This window comes from Hemicordylus capensis, chromosome 3, assembly GCF_027244095.1.
Source record: "Hemicordylus capensis ecotype Gifberg chromosome 3, rHemCap1.1.pri, whole genome shotgun sequence".
Taxonomy (NCBI): Eukaryota; Metazoa; Chordata; class Lepidosauria; order Squamata; family Cordylidae; genus Hemicordylus; species Hemicordylus capensis.
Genome location: NC_069659.1, coordinates 324715624 through 324733014, shown reverse-complemented (window position 1 = coordinate 324733014; position 17391 = coordinate 324715624). Strand labels below are relative to the sequence as shown.

General features: G+C 42.5%; 1 protein-coding gene across 6 annotated transcripts in view; it reads left to right on the top strand.

Annotated features, from left to right (window-relative positions):
* LOC128349399 (1-phosphatidylinositol 4,5-bisphosphate phosphodiesterase eta-1-like) overlaps window positions 1-17391 on the top strand; it is a 204512-nt gene that overhangs the window by 123569 nt on the left and 63552 nt on the right. For all 6 annotated transcript variants that reach the window (XM_053305602.1, XM_053305605.1, XM_053305603.1 and 3 more), the window contains 3 exons: window positions 397-526; window positions 3385-3555; window positions 14919-15012. In XM_053305602.1, coding sequence (XP_053161577.1) covers window positions 397-526; window positions 3385-3555; window positions 14919-15012 — 395 coding nt within the window. The remainder of the gene's footprint in view (window positions 1-396; window positions 527-3384; window positions 3556-14918; window positions 15013-17391) is intronic.

The window sequence follows — 17391 nt, the reverse complement described above, 5'->3', positions numbered from 1 at the left end:
TTTTAAAAAATGCCACATTTTGAACTGGTTCAGAGCCTTTGCCTCAGGCAGAACAATGGTAGGGGAAAACAATAGATTTTGTTTCTCTAGTGAACCCCAGCCACTTAACCTTTTGGGCTGCTATGCATGTCTTGGTATTTCCAGTGGCAGGAGGAGGTCCGATCTATGCTATATATGCTCTCACACAGGAAAACAACTGTACATGAAAGTGACCCTCCACTCCTTGTCATCCTACTGTCCGCTGGTGCCTGAGTTATATAACTTGGTTTTTATGCTTTGTATTTTTCAATAATTTAAAAGCAAATCCCAAAACATTTGGTGTAAGCCAAATTACCCTTTAATTTGCCCTTACCCTTAAAGGGTAAGCCGTCTACCCTTTCCTTAATTTATCTGCACTTGGGTGAAGCAGACCTTTGAGGAAGCAGACAAGAATGGTGATGGCTTGCTGAATATTGAAGAGATCCACCAGTTGATGCATAAACTGAACGTCAACCTGCCCCGGAGAAAAGTAAGACAAATGTTTCAGGTGAGCATCTTTTTGTTCTCTGTTTGTAAATAAGTCTTTGCCTCTCAAAAGAGAAACCTGAGGTTATTGACACAGACTAATGAGGGGGCAGTTCAATGTAATTAATTTTTCATAGAGAGGAGGCAACCGGGACCAGCTAATCATGTCATGTCAACATCTGGCTCTGGCTGGATTGCCAGTGTCTGGCAGTATCCCTCCCTCAGTTGAATTATAACATTTAATTAATGGCAGACCGGGCACCAAGATCTGAATAGACTTTGCGATGAGTGCAATGATTAATCACTGTCAGACCCCATGCCTTTGAGCCTTGTGTTTTATTAGCAGTGCCCTTATGCCATTATTTTAACTGAAAGTAAAGCAGCTTCTTATGTCATTGTGCAGCCAGAAGAGGGGGGATTCCCCAGTATTAGTGCCAACACAAACTTTAATGGGATGCACAAGGCTGCATTGAAGAAATTCCCAAACGCCCAGGGTGTATCAAACAGCTAACTCTTTCTTTGGAGAAATTACTTCTAAAGCTTTAATGTTTGTTTTATGGTTTTAACCTGTTTTATAAGACTTTTAGGCTTTAGTTGCTATTTGTTTAAATTGCACACCACCCTGAGATTTTATACAGGGGAATACGACAAACAAACAAATCACATTTACCGTTGAATCTGCAAGTGTGGGTTAAATAGGTTGTAAAAACCCAAACATCTTTTTAGAAGAGTGATTGATAGTATTTCTGGATGTGTTATGTGAAACCCTTCTTTCACTTTTCCTCCTTGAATGGCTTACAGTCAGCTGTCTAAAACTTAGTAGAGAAAGCAGACTTATTTGAGTTTGTCTCTGTGGGGACTCACCTACATGGAAGAAAACAATATTTAAGAATCTGCTGTGAAATGCTTTGTAAATCCCAAGCAAATCCTCTTAAGCAGATGCTCAAAGTTGTCCCTCTTAACCCATAATAACATACTGTAAGTTCTCCTTTCTTCCCTGAGGACAAACTCAAATAGCAATCAAGATGGGGTTTAGTATTTTATTTTTTTGTTTCTTTACAGAAACCTGCTGTTGTGTTCTTGAATAGTATTTTGGCAGCATAAGTGAAATGGTTGTAGCTTTTCTTTGTTTTTGTTCCAGTTTGATTCATGATTCAGGAGTGTAGCATTGGGCTGACTTCTCATATAGAGCCAGTTAAGCCTCAGATCACACTACTTGGAGAAAGTCAGATGAAGTTTGCATTGCTATAAAATTCACAATGAAGCTTTGACATGGCACGTCTCACTAAAATAAATATTTGTAAGCACAACACTTAATGCTGTTCCTCCTCCTGCACTTGGCATTTTTGGACAAGGATAAAGATTTAAGGATGTCAAAGCTTCAATTCCTATGCACAGTTACCTAGAAGTAAACCTCACAGAATTCAGTGGGACTTATTTCTGAGTAAACATGCTTAGGATCATGCTGCAGGTACAGTGGGGTAACGCATTGTCCTGTTCTGGAGCTAACTGCTGTCATGAAAGACCAGAGCAGGAAGCAAGAGCATGCATCCTGTTTGGTAGTTGTATACTTCATCCAAACATCCTTCATCATGTTAATATCTGGTATTCAAAGGTATTCTTCCTTTGCACATGTAGGTTCCTTATAAGCCCTTGCTGTGCATTCCTAATAAAATGCATATGTAATTGACTGCTAATTAAAAAATCCTTGAGGCAAGAGGGTTGCAAACGAAATATTTGTGTACCGCCTCAGATCTTCTGCACTCTGCCTTATGTCTTGAGTTCTGTGACGGCTGTTAGCAGAGTGATTGGTGACCATTGTTTTTACTAACTAACTAACGTACTAACGTATGTACAGTGGACCCTCGACTTACAAACTACTCGACATCCGATGTTTTCGACTTACGAACGACAAAAATGGCCGCATGCTTACGAATTTTTTGAGCTACGAACAGAAACCGTTGGCGGTTTAGATGCGGTTTCCTCGACTTACGAATTTTTAGATGCGGCTTACTCGACTTACGAATTTTTTTAAACCTCCGTGGGTGCGCTTTTCGACTTACGAAATTTTTGACCTCCGAACGTGCATTCGGAACGGATTAACTTCGTAAGTCGAGGGACCACTGTATGGTGTGTAAGCCTGAACTCTGTTGGCATACACTACTCACATGCCAGTTTTGCATATATCAGGAGGCAGCTAATGCTACCCATTCAAACACTACTTGCATGTGATACATGCAGTAGATAAATTTAAATCTTGCTCTGTTCTGAGTGGGACGCTGGCACATAGAATAGATTCTCAATGGCAATTGCAGAATATAATTTAAAAATTGCAATAATTTTGGATTTAGTGATGTTTTGAAGCATTACATTGGCTCAGTCATGACATCTTTTTTGGGTTTTTTTAAATGAATGTTTGCTTTTATTATTTTTATTATTGTGCTTACATTTTGAAATTGCTTTGCAAAGATTTTATCTCAAAAAGTAGGGCACGCATATTAGGATACCCTGTGGTGATGGTAGTATGTGGTAAAGGTAGTACTTAGTGAAGGTAGTTTCATTATGGTTTTGGTGTGATTGATGAAGCATAGTTGTGGCTATCGCTATATAGACTGCTACACGATAGAAACGGATGTGAAATCATAATGCTGAATGATGAGAAGGTGGAAATTTTGAAGGAAACAAGTGGCTCTTAACCACGAATCATCTGTCATATATCTGGTAGGCCAAACCGTGGTTTTGATTCTAAACCATGGTTAATGCAAGTCATGAGTTGGTACAAGGACTAAATTGAGTGACTGGATGTTCAAAAAGTATTGTTTCTTCTATGAAAAATATTTTCCTGCTAACTGATTCATTTACCCTTTTGGTGTTCTTCAGGAGGCTGACACAGATGACAATCAAGGTACCTTAACCTTTGAAGAGTTTTCTGTGTTTTACAAGATGATGTCATTAAGACGTGACCTCTACTTGCTGCTTTTGAGCTACAGTGACAAGAAAGATCACCTCACAGTTGAGGAGTTTGCTCAGTTCCTGAAGGTAGAACAAAAGGTAGGAAAATAAGTAAGGACTGTCCTAGTCATTGACTGAAATAAAAATTTGTTCATAAAGACTAGTTTTACCTTAATGCACAGCAGGAAGACCCCTTCTCTTTTATCATTTAATCAGCTAAAACTTTTGGAGGCTGAAATAGATAAAGTGTACAGGAAAAGAAATTATTTTGGAAATATTTACCACTTCTTCCATTTAAATCTTTGACCCTTAAAAAATATTGATAGCAGCACTTTAAAAAGTGACTGGCTCACATACAGCACAGCAAAATGTGGGCGGTTCTCTGCCTGCACGGCTACCTGTGTCTAAAACACTGCCTGTGCTGATGAGGAAAAGGGCTGCTCCAGTTTAACTTAAAATGGTGCAATTATTTCCAACAGAGGTAGTGTTGTGAAACGGCACTTGTGAAATTTTGTCAAGCAGAACAGCCCTGTTCCATAAGAGCATGGGTGCTGTTTTAGACATGTACAGCAGCATGGGCGTACTTAATTGCCCGACTTTTGCTACGCAGTATGTGAACAAGTGTCTTTATTTGTGGTGCAGATGCTCATATTCGTATGTATTACCAACAGACATGTCTTTAACTCTAATATCAATATACAAAAATGGAGGAGAAAATGTGAATCTTTGGTCTGCTTTGCTCCTTATAGCCAGTGACTTAAATGTGTAGGCTTCAATGTTAAAGGTACTCAAGAGTCTATATTAATCAAGCTCACAGAGTTATCTTGTCTGATCTTTTAGCTATCAACTTCTCTACCTTTTTTTTTTTTTTTTTTGCACACATGAACTTATCTTGTTACTATTTCAAGCTCTCAGCTCTGAGGACTGGCAAATTCCATTCAGCTATTCTGAAGGCACAGAGGGATAGGTTGGTGGCTTCACAAAAGTTGCCCAATTGTAAAGTGGACCTCAGAGGTTTATAGTGATGGAGGACTGGTTCTCTGTGATCACCTGATCCACAGGACAAGGAGAGTTCTAGGCAGTGGCTGACCTACCGGCTAAGGAATCATGTACTTTAGCAGGTGTTACTGGGCTGCGGGGAGAGTCTGCACACTGCTCCACATGGCTGCATTCTGCATGTGCTGTTGTGCAATGGAGTGATCCAGGACTTCTTGCACACTGCTCTCCCTTCCTCCTGAAGTCCTCTGTGTCCCTGTGGAAACACATCATAGGCTTGTGTTTCCTGTAGCAGGGATCCCCAGAGGCCTTTGCAGCTCGGGATGCTGGGAGTTGTAGTCAGCAACAACTGGGAATCCTTGTGACAGGGAACACTGATCTCAGCCCTCTTTGACATGCTTCTGTGGTCACAGAGAGCTTCAGGAGGAAAGGAGAACACTACGCAAGAAGTCCCTTCTCGCTGCATTGTGCAACAACGTATGTGGAATGCAGGCACACAGAGTAGTGTGCACATTCCCCCCACACATCTCCATAATAAAGATACATTGCGGCTGATGATAGAAGTTGTAGGGCCACATTTGCCCACCCCTGCCATAACACCTGCTGATGGTTGTTATACCTCCCTTCGTAGGTATATCAGCCTGTGATGTCGTGCTCCAGCCAAAACCACCTGCAGCTTTCTCCTCTACCCTCCTCCTCCCCCTCCCCCCCAGCTCCAGTGGCATAGAATATAGAAAGAAAAATCTGTGCCTGAGTTCTAGTGCTCCTGGTTCAAACCCCATAGCTTCTAACACACCATGGGCAGAAATGCCTTTCCCAGTTTTTAACAACTCAATTCACTACAGCAGCCAAGAGGTGTGGGTGTAAGTTGCATATTGCTGAAATGTCAGAAACTTGGGGCAGGTAGTGGGGGTGGAACTTGGACATCCACCAGAAAAACAATTCTGCTTGTTCATCACGTTATCAAACCTGTTTCTGTAACAAGAAAGAACTTCAAATGGAGTGAGTTTGAGGGGTCCAGTAAAGACCGGCTGCCGGCTTCATTGTCTCTGGGCTGCAGGCTATATACGTTGCCCACACCTGCTTATAAATAATTGGTGTTTTGTTTCACTGTTGATCCAACTTCAGCTTGTCATCTGTTGTTCATTAGCAACACATTTGTCAGCTGTCATAGGCCCAGGCTCTTCTGTCCCCATCACAATAGCAGGAGCTCTTCAAGTGTGCTCATGTAAGACAGTTATATTGTGTCCATTACTTCACCCTGGATCAGTGGCTTTGAGAAACACCTGCTTATCCATTCATAGGCCTGCATGCATGCACAACATTATGACCTGCTTTCTGGAGGCCACAATGGGTTCCAGTGGAATGGTTAGCTCACTGAGCCTTGAAGTTCTGCCAGTGAGTAACAGAAGAGGGATGAATGTAAGTGCTTCAGTAATAAGAAATCACTGGAGCCTGAAAGCTGACACTTACACACCAGTAGAATTTAGTCCAGTGAAGGCAGGAGTGGGCAGACTTCAGAATTGGGTGATCAATTTTTATTCTAGCACTGGTGCCGGACAAAAAAATAGCAGCTGGTTTGGGGAGCCTGGATGGTTAGAGCACAGAGCTTCCAAAGCAATATTTTTGTGATTGTGGACATGTGCTTACAGGTCCCCTACCTCAAAGCAAAACCATCCACACTTGATATTAGGCCATCACAAATCAACCTAACAAAATTAGCACTGGGTCACAAGCCCAAAGGAAGAACTAACTAAATGCACATCAGGCAGGTATCTGCTGGTGGTGAGCTCAAGCTGAGATTGAATCCCAGGTTCACATCTTGGTTTTCATTGAGATTCTGGTTGGATAAGCCGGGATTGCTCAGGTCAGTTATAATGAGCAATCCATGCTTGTTCAGGACCAGAATTGGAAGTAGAATTCTTTTGACCTCAGTATACAAAGGGGATGGGAGAGTAAGTGCTCCCAAGGCTAGGATATGTTACCAAAGCTTAATTCTGGCTCCATTTTACATCTCAACCAGCCTATTGAAGAGCCCCACCAAACCTTTATACTTAGGTCTCCGACATTTTTAAATGTAGGATCACAGTCTTTCAAATGTTGAGTAAGCATAACTGCTGTTGCTTGGGATGAGGATCTAGAGAACTGCTTTGTTATCTCCAGGACCACAAGAATAACAACAACCTCTGTTAAATGCCTATTTTTCATGACTGTGAGCAGTACATGAGTGTAATACAAAGAATTTTATTGCCCTCAGTGTATTCAGTTTTGCTCTTCTATCTGCCCTTCCTTGCAATCCAAGGCTCATGGATTTGTTCTAGCACAGCATCCCTCCAGTGGCTGTTGCTGGTGTCTTTCTTATATTTCTTTTTAAGACTGTGAACCCTTTGGGGACAGGCAGCCAATCAATCAATCAATCAATTAATGAATTTCTGTATGTAAACCGCTTTGGGAACTTGGGTTGAAAAATGATATATAAATATTTGTCGTATTCGTATTAACACAAATTTCCATAAAATCCAGTCATTGATGTAATAAAAGGCATGATTTTATCATTAAAAAGCGCAACAATTTATGGTGGTTTCTAGAAAATATCCATAGGAGATTTTGAAAGCCAAGGGAGCTTGTAAATTATAAAGCTATAAGTTGATGTGTACATATTTGAGCATATATGGAAGCTTCAGAGATAGGTTGCCCTGCTTTGGCGGCATCGGACCTGTAAGGATGGGACATAATCTCTTGAGGATGGCTGGGTTTGCACAGGACAGGAAAGAAGCTAGCTGCCTGGATGGACAAGTAGATGACAAATGTTGGGGTGCCAGTAAAGGACAGCTGGAGTCTGCAGATAGTGGGATCAGGGATTAGCCAAACATGGCCTGCAAGACCACCAATAGCTCTGACAACTGCCAGAATCCAGTTCAAGTTCCACATTCTGAAATCTGAACTAAGCTCACCCGTTTGGTGAGGAGTGGATTCCTTTAAAAGGGCTGCATTTGGGCATGGAGCATTCTTCCACTACCTCTGTGGTGTCGGAAGGGCCATCTGTCAAGTGAACACGGGTTTTTAAACATAAATAAACTGTTTATTTATCCTGCAATTAGGGTCTTTTTGTATGTTTCAGAAAAGATGGGTTCCTGCATTTCTACCACAATTGGCTGACGGTGCAGCTGCATATTTACCTCATGTTTTCAGACACTCGAATGCCTTCCAAGTGTTACAGAAAAGCTGAAGTCAACCACGGTGGAAATGTAGGGATTTATCTTTTGCTGTGAAATGTGAAGTGGCTTCCGGAAGAGCTCAAAAGAGAAGGCATCTCTCCTTGAACAGGCTTTGACCAGATTAGAATTTCCATTCCAGCAACATAGACATAGAACACCATGCTGATTTCAAAGAGCCTTGAGGAAACCAGAGTTACATTTTTCAGTAACTGGTTTGTATTGTACAAGGGTTTGCTAGGAATAACATTGCAATCAAACAGAACCTGACACATCCACTTAATCAATTTTTTAACCAATGAAGAGCTCTAATTTCTGATGTCCTATGTGATACCAGTAGGTTTTAAAATTTTAGTTGAGATATGTTTAAAGGTTTCTAAGCTACAAACTGAGACAGTACTTCCTATTTTATACTTCCATTTGAATAGCTGCCAGAAATGCTTCCTTACTCTATGATCAAAGTTTGTAAAAAATGCAAAATGTGAAGTGCAATGGGAGGAGCACAATTATTGCCCTTCCCACATAAGTGCAGCTCCATCTCCTCCTTCAGTATTCATAGAAGTCTCATGTTCTCTAATTTCTGGTCCTAATAAAAGTACTGATATAGAATGGCACTGTTTTTGTTTCATAAAGTGTGCTCCTGCAGGTCTCCCATTCTGGTCATTGTGCCAATAAGGCTGGTTAAACATAGAGAATTCAGTTTTACTTCAGCACTTATAGTGCTGAGATTTATTTCACTCAACCAACACTGTTTGTTTACTTGTATTCCTAGAGAAAGGAATAGGCCTTAGCATCAATACAAATCTCTTGAGCTGAGATCAGAAGTGATAGGTACGGTTTCACGGCACTGGGACAATTGAATTACCAGGTACCTTAAAATGATGGTTGTGATCCAGTAAAAGTGAAGCACCCTTGAATCTCATTTATTTCTGGGGATGGCAGGAGCGAAGTGTGAAACGGTTATTTAATTCACCACTGAAATTAGCACAATTTAAATGTGCATTACTTTGGCTGGATTGTAGGACTGTGAAATTTGGTAAATTCGGAATTCTGACATCGGAATTCCCTGCACCCACCACCAGGAGGCATTAGACTACAAGTGTCCCAGATAGCATTCCTGGTGGTGGGGGCCCTTTAATTCTCCAGCAATGGTGTGGAGATGTCTGGGCAGCACAGGGAGTTCAGGACAGGGTGGGCAGGAAGTGTGGAAATGCTCCCTGGGGAGATCTGGTATGGGGGGGGGGATCTGGTCTTGTGGTAGCAAGCATGAATTGTCTCCTTTGCTAAGCAGGGTCCGCCCTGGTTGCATTTGAATGGAAGACTACATGTTAGTACTGTAAGATATGGGCCGTTCTGGGAAGAGCATCTGCCTGCTTGCATGCAGAAGGTTTTAAGTTCCTTCCCTGGCATCTCCAAGACAGGGCTGAGAGAGATTCCTGCCTGCAACCTTGGAGAAGCTGCTGCCAGTCTGTGAAAACAATACTGAACTAGATGGACCCATGGTCTGACTTGGTATATGGCAGCTTCCTATGTAAGCCCACGCGCTGCTGGGAAAACATGTGGGCTTCTGGAGATTGTCATCCCATGCAGGACTTCTCAGAGGGAAGTAAATGATGAGCCAGATCTAAATCTGTGAAATCACAAGCCAGAGTTTCCACCACTGACTTTAATGCAATTGCATATCCAGTGGTCACAATTTAGGCAGATGTTGTGCTCTATTGAAAAATATCAATTTCCCAAGCATTAATAGTATGACTTCCTGGCAGTTTTGATTCCCAAAGCTGACCACACAACAAGGTGATCTTGAACCTTGCAGTTTGAAAAGTAGATTTTGAAGGAGTGGGGAAGAGGTTGCTATTTGTAAATAGAAAGCACAAAGCCAAGTAGCACATGCAAGCCACCGTGTTCTCTGAAGCAGAGCTGCTACATTTAAATATATATTCTATGCAAATAAGAACATAAACAACAACAACAACAAGAGGCATCATACTGATTCATATCTAGCTATAGATCAGGGTAGGCAGTCTTGGCTCTGCAGATGTTGTTGAACTACAGCTCCCATAATTCCTAGCTACACATTATAGGATGATGGGAGCTGTAGTTCAACAACAGCTGGAGAGCAAAGGTTGGCTACTCCTGCTCTATATAAAACTATTGTAACACACCCTGTGAGGCTGTTTGTGAAAATTGCTTGGAATTTCAGCTGGTACAAAATTCTACATCCAATTTATTAACATGTAGCACTTCTTTTTGTTACCATTGTTGAAAAGAAGTCTATTCATTTAAAAAATAAAATAATAACAACAACAACAAAAACAACAGATTGGTTTGCCATTTAGTTTCTGGGGACAATTTAAAATGCTGGTGAAAATCTTTAAAGATCTAGATATGGCTGTCCTATTGGACTATCCTACTAAACCTCATGCATCTGGAATGTATGTCAAATATCCTTCGGGATATTTACTTACTTTATTTGTTTATTGAATTTATATTCCGCCAAATATAAAATCTCTAGGCGATATACAGAATTAAAAACATAATAAAAATATAATCATTTAAAATTCATAAAAAGATAAAAATAATAAAAATGTGGATATACAGAGATGAGAGTGGAATATTTTTAAAATAAAGTGCTGGAGCTCAAGTCTGTCTAAAACCACTCCCTCAATATCCTCTGCCATGGGAGTCTCTTCTTGTTAATTGCCTTGCCAGATCTCAACAGGAAGGGTGGCCAGATGCTTCTGGGAGCTCACAAGGAAATCATGAATGTGATGGCCATTCCTAGCACCTGGTGATTAGATATACAGCCTGTAAACCTGGGGGTGACTAAAAGTAGTCCAGCTTGGGAGAGCAAAGTGTTGGCCATGATTTTCAGAGGAGGCCCTGTTGAGAGTGCTATCATTATCTGCGGCTACCACCTATCTTCGGCTACCACTTTCCAAGCCACCTTAAGTAACGCAGTGGGGAAATGCTTGACTAACAAGCAGAAGGTTGCTGGTTCGAATCCCCGCTGGTACTATATCAAGCAGCAGTGATATAGGAAGATGCTGCTCATCTCATACTGTGCCGGAGGAGGCAACGGTAAGCCCCTCCTGTATTCTACCAAAGAAAACCACAGGGCTTTGTGCGTGCCAGGAGTCGAAATTGACTCCACGGCATACTTTACCTTACCATCTTCTAAGGCTCATCAGGTATTGATTAGATGATGATGATGATGATGATAATAATAATAAGATTTCTATACCGCCTTTCCAAAAATGGCTCAGGGCGGTTTACAAAGAGAAATAACAAACAAATAAGATGGCTCCCTGTCCCCAAAGGGCTCACATTCTAAAAAGAAACATAAGACAAACACCAGCAACAGTCACCGGAAGTACTGTGCTGGGGGTGGATGGGGCCAGTTGCTCTCCCCCTGCTAAATAAAGAGAATCACCACGGTAAAAGGTGCCTCTTTGCCCAGTTAGCAGGGCTTTTTCTGGAGTGGCACCATATCTTTGGAACCCTTGTGTTTATGCAAGTTTGTATGGCTGCCTTTCTTTTGTTACTTAGGAAACTGGCAAAGACTGAGTTTTATAAGAGGGCTTTTCCTTTCAGACTGAGCGGTAATTCAGCAGTTCTGTGCAGCATTGACTGTGATTTTTCTTTGTTACATATTGAATCATGTTTAAGGGTTGCCTTTAGAACTGTGTATGAGAGTGAGGATGCATAACACAATAATCTGTAAGCTGCTTTGATGGTTTTGCTTCAAAGCGGGGTATATATGTTTGGAAGACAAAAAAAAAAACATTTTATGACATGGCAGGGCATGTGGCAGTGCATTAAACTGTTGGCACAGAATTTAAAAAGTTGATAATATATGGCTTCTTCGGATGTTATAGCAAAATAGCCTGTATATACTTACAAGTGCTAAAGTGGGTTGGACGACCTGCCTCAGCTTGTCACTCTCCCTCCTCTGCTCATGGATACAGCCGCATTTGTCTGAAGTGGCTAACACTCTCTGTGACGTGGGGAGCTTCTGTGATTGGATGGTTTGGGCACCCGAGCCTCTCAATCATGGAAGCTCCTCCCAATCACAGATATGGTGGTGCAGTAAAGGCGGGTGAGTGACAAACCGGGGTGGGATTTCCAATCTACTTCTGCTCTTGTAAGTGTGTACAGGCTGTTTTGCTATAACATCTGAAAAGGGCTAGTCACTGGCATTGCCATCTTGCTGGGAGGTGGAATCTTAAAAGAGAGAAAACCTTATCACCCTGTCTAAGGGAGATATTTTTCTTTGTATCTTCCAGGCAATTTGCTTTTGAAATTCTAATATTTTTCATTAATATGCTGTGTGTACCAGTATGGTGATACACAGTAGTAATAGTAACAATTTAAAGGGAGCATTTCTAGGGAATGTGTTTTGAATGACTGAAACATGGATAAGAATACAGAGTTGTTTTTCTTCAGCAGGAAACAAATGAAATCAAAGCACAAAGGAAATATAATGTATGTTACAAGGGGTCAGTTTTAGATTATAAGGTTTCGTCAGACAAAATTTGGATTATAGAAATCTAAAGAAATACTGACAATGGGTTCCCCCGCTCTTTAGGAGCCATCATGGTTATGTAATGAATATTACACACTGCATTAAATGTCATTGAAATCACGCTGGGGTAAGTGGCTACTGTGGCAAGTTGCATGCTATACCTCAATTACAGAAAAAAGCTTAATACTTCTTCATCTTTGTCTGGATAATAACACCTTCCTACTGTGTAGCATCTGGAACATCAGGACTTTAGTTTATGTCCTGAAATCTAATCAAAATCCTAAAGATGAGCAGAGTTCTTGCATCTGCTGCAGAGTTCCATGTATGCTTCAGTGTGCATGTGGACTGCTTTTGCACCAAGCGCCACATTATTTTCGGTGGGTTGGCTCGACTCTGTGCATGTGTGTGGAGTTTCTTCTTCAAGGTGAATGGGGAGCTCCTTCTATGGGAGCTCCATAGCCCTAATCAGATGTTATAAATAAGGAGACATGTGCATGATGGTGAGCACTTCTGTGATAGGCAGGCTTGGAAGCCCGAGCCTGCTGATCATCGAAGTGCCCGCCATCAGACTTGATTAAGGCTGACCTACCAGGTTATGTGTGCCGGGTCAGACTTCTGGTGCATTTTTGGAGGCTGTAGGCAATTACAACCTCCTTATTTATAACCACTGAATAGGGCTTATGTGACACACTGACACTCTTATGCCTACCTCAGGAATAGTTTGACCAATGAGCAATGGAGTCTAGCTAGCTGAAGGGAAAAGCAAGTACCTTTCATTTGATGACACACTGTTGCCAGGAGGCAAGTCCACATTCCATTTCCACATGGTGAATCTATGCGTGGGTGTCTAAGGATGGGAACATAGGAATCTACCTTATACAGAGTCAGACCATTGGTCTATCTAACTCAGTATTGTCTACACAGACTGGCAGTGGCTTCTCCAAGGTTGAAGGCAGGAATCTCTCTCAGCCCCCCCCTAACTTGGAGAAGCCAGGGAAGGAACTTGAAACCTTCTGCTCTTCCCAGACCGGCTCTATCCTCTGAGGGGAATATCTTACAGTGCTCACATGTAGTCTCCCATTCAAATGCAACCAGGCCAGACCCTGCTTAGCTAGGGGGACAAGTCATGCTCGCTACCACAAGACCAGATGGGGTGACAAGTGGCAGAGGCCAAAATAGTGCATGTGACTTCTCTTTTGCTGATGAGAAATATTGCTAGCTGTAGAGAGCATTGACCAACATACTGAGGAAAATAAGTCAAAGTAGTCCACTTGAAATGAAAAGAACAAGTTAATTTCTTAACTTGTTCTTTTCATTTCACTGAGAGTAATTTCTATCAGCCAATGCTCAGGTCCCATCTCTGGGTCTGTTGGGGAAGACAGTTGTGTCAGCTGAGGGAAAGTGAGCTACCTGTCCCTTACTGTGTCCACAAATTTTGTGCTTGGAGAGAAACCAAGAGGACTTTCTAATAAGGATAATTTTTTTAAAATGGGAGGTCATGGTTGTATAGAGGAGCACAAAGACATGCAGAGCAAATAACCACCATATGGTCCCAGTGTATGAAACTTAACTGACTGCAGGTGAAGCATTTCTTACAAGCATTCATTTGTTACATTTGGTTGTCTTTTGACAAGAACTCCTTACATTACTAATTAGGAGGGCAAGGGTATCTCAGAGGGTGAGGTTTGCAGTAAGGGACATTTCACATGTTTCTCAGGCCCTGCTGGTAACCTCACCATTGACTGAGATTAGGTTGGCAGGGACCAGACAGGGCCTTTTTTATTGTGGCACCTCAGCTTTGGAACACACTTCCAGAAGAAGAGCTTTGCTATGCTCTCTCTCTCTCTCTCTCTCTCTCTCTCTCTCTCTCTCTCTCTCTCTCTCAGGGTTAAAAGAAACAAACAAACATCTGTTTCGAAATGTTTATTTGCAGCTTTTATTGGCTGGGCTTTTAAACTTCCAACCTTAAATTTGCTTTTATTTGGGTCCCATTTTTAGTCATTTTAAAATTAATTTTATATTATTTTATGTTCCACTAATTTTGTGAGCCTCCCTGAGCAGTATGACACTGGAGGGGTGGTGCATAAATATTTTAAATGAATGAATTAATGAAAAAGGAGGTAACTTTAAGGATTTCCTCCTGTAAAAGGTGAGGCAGCTACACAGTTTCCCACCCCGCCCCGCCCCACCATATGCACACCATTGAAACACATTGGGGCCAACTGTAGTTTCTCACTGCAGCGGACTGGGTCCACTTGTAGCTCCCCACTGGGTTTTTTTGTTTTGTTTTGTCATGTACTCTCAGTGGGGGGGAAACATAATACATTGGCACCTCACATTCTTTGGGAAAGGAATGTAATTCAGCCTGGAAAGATGTTAAAGTGTTTATTATCGAAACTTATTTGCTATTGACCAAACAGCTGCTGTGATGAAACAAAGACTGTTTTAGTCGTGGTTGCTAATTCTCTATGGGGTTCATCTCAAGCTGGGATGCTTACAACAAACAAACAAACCCTCCACCAAAAATCATACACACAAAAATCCTCAGCTCCTTTAAAGGTCATTGATGAATGCTGTTCCTGACAGTTGTATTCATGGTTGGCTGGTTGCACACTGTGTGTGATCATGGGATTTCTGAAGTAGATGCTGGGGCCTGAAGTAGATTTTGGCATGTTGGTCACATACTATGAAGGATCAAAAATGTATTAATGTTGTCTTTGGTGCAGATGAATAATGTGACAACAGAGTATTGTCTGGACATCATTCGGAAATTTGAAATTTCAGAAGAAAACAAGACCCAAAATGTTTTGGGCATAGAAGGTAACATCTTTAACGTTTCTGGTTTTAGATGATGTGTTGTAATGCTGTCATGCAGAAAAAGGCTCAGCAGCATTTTCTTCTCCTTGGCATGGTTTGATATGTAAAGGTTGTGGCAGGCAATTGAAGTACAAGGGCAGCCCACTAAGAATGGAGGTGTTTGAGTTGATGGAGAAAAGATGCTGTATTCTATCCAGTATCTTTTCATGTTTTGTTGTTTAGAAGTTTATCCCAGTGGGGATCCTGTAGAGAGTAAGGATCTGCACGAACCTGTTCGAAAGCCCTTTTGAGCACCTCCGAACTGGTTCAAACACTCGGCTGTTTCGAAGGTAGCGTGCCCTTACCTCATCCACTGTGTTTCCCCCACTGGCACTCCATTTCAAAAGTGTACATTGGGGTGGCAGCGTACATCCCTGCCACCTCGTGTCCTCTTCGACTGGAAGTAACAGAAAGTACTCGACGTGTGTCACTGTTCCCTAAAGGTTCTATGACACTGACATCTCACACCGGGTCCTGGGCACCACTCAGGATTAAGTCCAAGGTTACCTTCTCTCTGGTTAGTTCCATGGCCAGCCGTTCTAGGGCACAGTCATTCAGTGTATCTAGAAATTTGGCCTCTTTGTCATTACCAGAATGTGAATTTACTCAGTCTATGTGTGGGTAATTGAAGTCACTCATTATTACAGCTCTGTCTCTCTTTGACACCTTCCTGATTTCCTTTTGCAGTGATTCCCAGTCCTTTTTGGTTTTAACTTCTTGTTCCATCTTGGTTCAAGTGGAATCCATCCCTTTTGTACAGGCTTTGATTGCCCCAAAATGTATCCCAGTGCCTACCAACTCTAAGCCCCTTCTCCTGGCATGACTATCTCATCCAGGCATTGAGACCCCTCAGCTCGTTGGCCCTACATGTGGAACTGGTAGCTTTTCTGAAATGATACCTTGGGGGTCCTGGACTTCACTATGGTACCTAGCAGCCTAAATTTGGCTTCCAGGACCTCCCAAATGCATTTCCCTACATCGTTGGTACTGACATGCACCATGACAACTGATTCTTACAAAGCACTACGTGACATCTGCAACCTTTGCACCATGCAGTTCTACACGTGGGTCACAGACCCATCTCTCTATACTTCTAATGATCGAATCCCCCACTACTAAGAGCCCCCACACACTCCAGAGGAGTATCCCTGTGCAAGGATAAATGAAAGGGGTCCCTTCTATGGAACATTTTCCTCTTCCTCAGAATGATGTTCTGCTTCTCGGATACCTTCATTCTCCCTGTCAGGAGAGGAGCCATCAGCCTGGGAGTGGGATGCCTCTGTTACATCCCTGAAGGTCTCTTCCACGTACCTCTCTGACTCTCTGAGCTTCTCCAGATCATCCACCTTGGCTTTGAAAGAATGAACTTGTTTCCTGAGAGCCAGGAGCTCCATGCACCAAGCACACATCTTCTAGTTCTATCCATTGAGCAGATAATCATACACGCAACACTCTGTGCAAAACCCTGTGAAGCACCCCTCCCCTGCTGGCTTTCTATTTTCATATCTGGTTTTGCTGGCTGTTTAGAGTATTTGGAGATTGTTTATTTGAAAGTTGGTTCTTAGCTGAAGTTGTCAGCTATTCAACAGTTGAAACTTTGTTTACCCAGAATATGGAAGAGGGAGTAGTACTTTCCTTCTCTTCCCGCTGGGCTCCTTGTGATCAAGGGGGCTCCTTTCAAGCTCTCCTGCACACTTCCCCCACTAAACTCTATGCAAAACTCCAATGACCCTGTTTGCTAATTCCTGTTCGTTAAGCTTGCTGGCCATTGCCTCTTATGTAGAGAGTAGGAATGTGCACAGAACCACACTGGGTGGCTCGATGGCAGGGTGTGTGTGTGTTGCACTTTAAGGGTGAGGGAGGATGCACTTACCCTTCCCTCCACTTTCCCCCTGCCGGCGCCCGGTATTTTTCAAGTTCTACGGGGTGGCAGCATACCCAAGTGCTCACAACGTGCACATGCTCGTGCCCACCGATTGCACACGTGCCAGCTGCTGCCGGCCAAAGAGCAAATGTAGGACTTGGGGAATATCCAGCGCTGGCGTGGGGAAAGTGGAGGGAGGGGTAAGTGTACCCTCCCCTGCCCTTAAAGTGTGACACCACTACCCCACCTTCGAATTTCAAGCCACCCATAAAAGGGCCTCCAAACTGGTTCGTACACATCCCTAGTAGAGAGTGGGCTTCAAACTGAGGCAAACAGGCTCAACAGGAATGTGGTCTCTCCCACCACTTGTGCGTCACCTCAGCCCTAGCTGACTCCTCCCATGTTCTCTCTCCAGGCAAGAGAGAAACTAAATCTAAAAGCCACACAGCCATAAAAACAAGCCCTGGCAGAAACCAAAC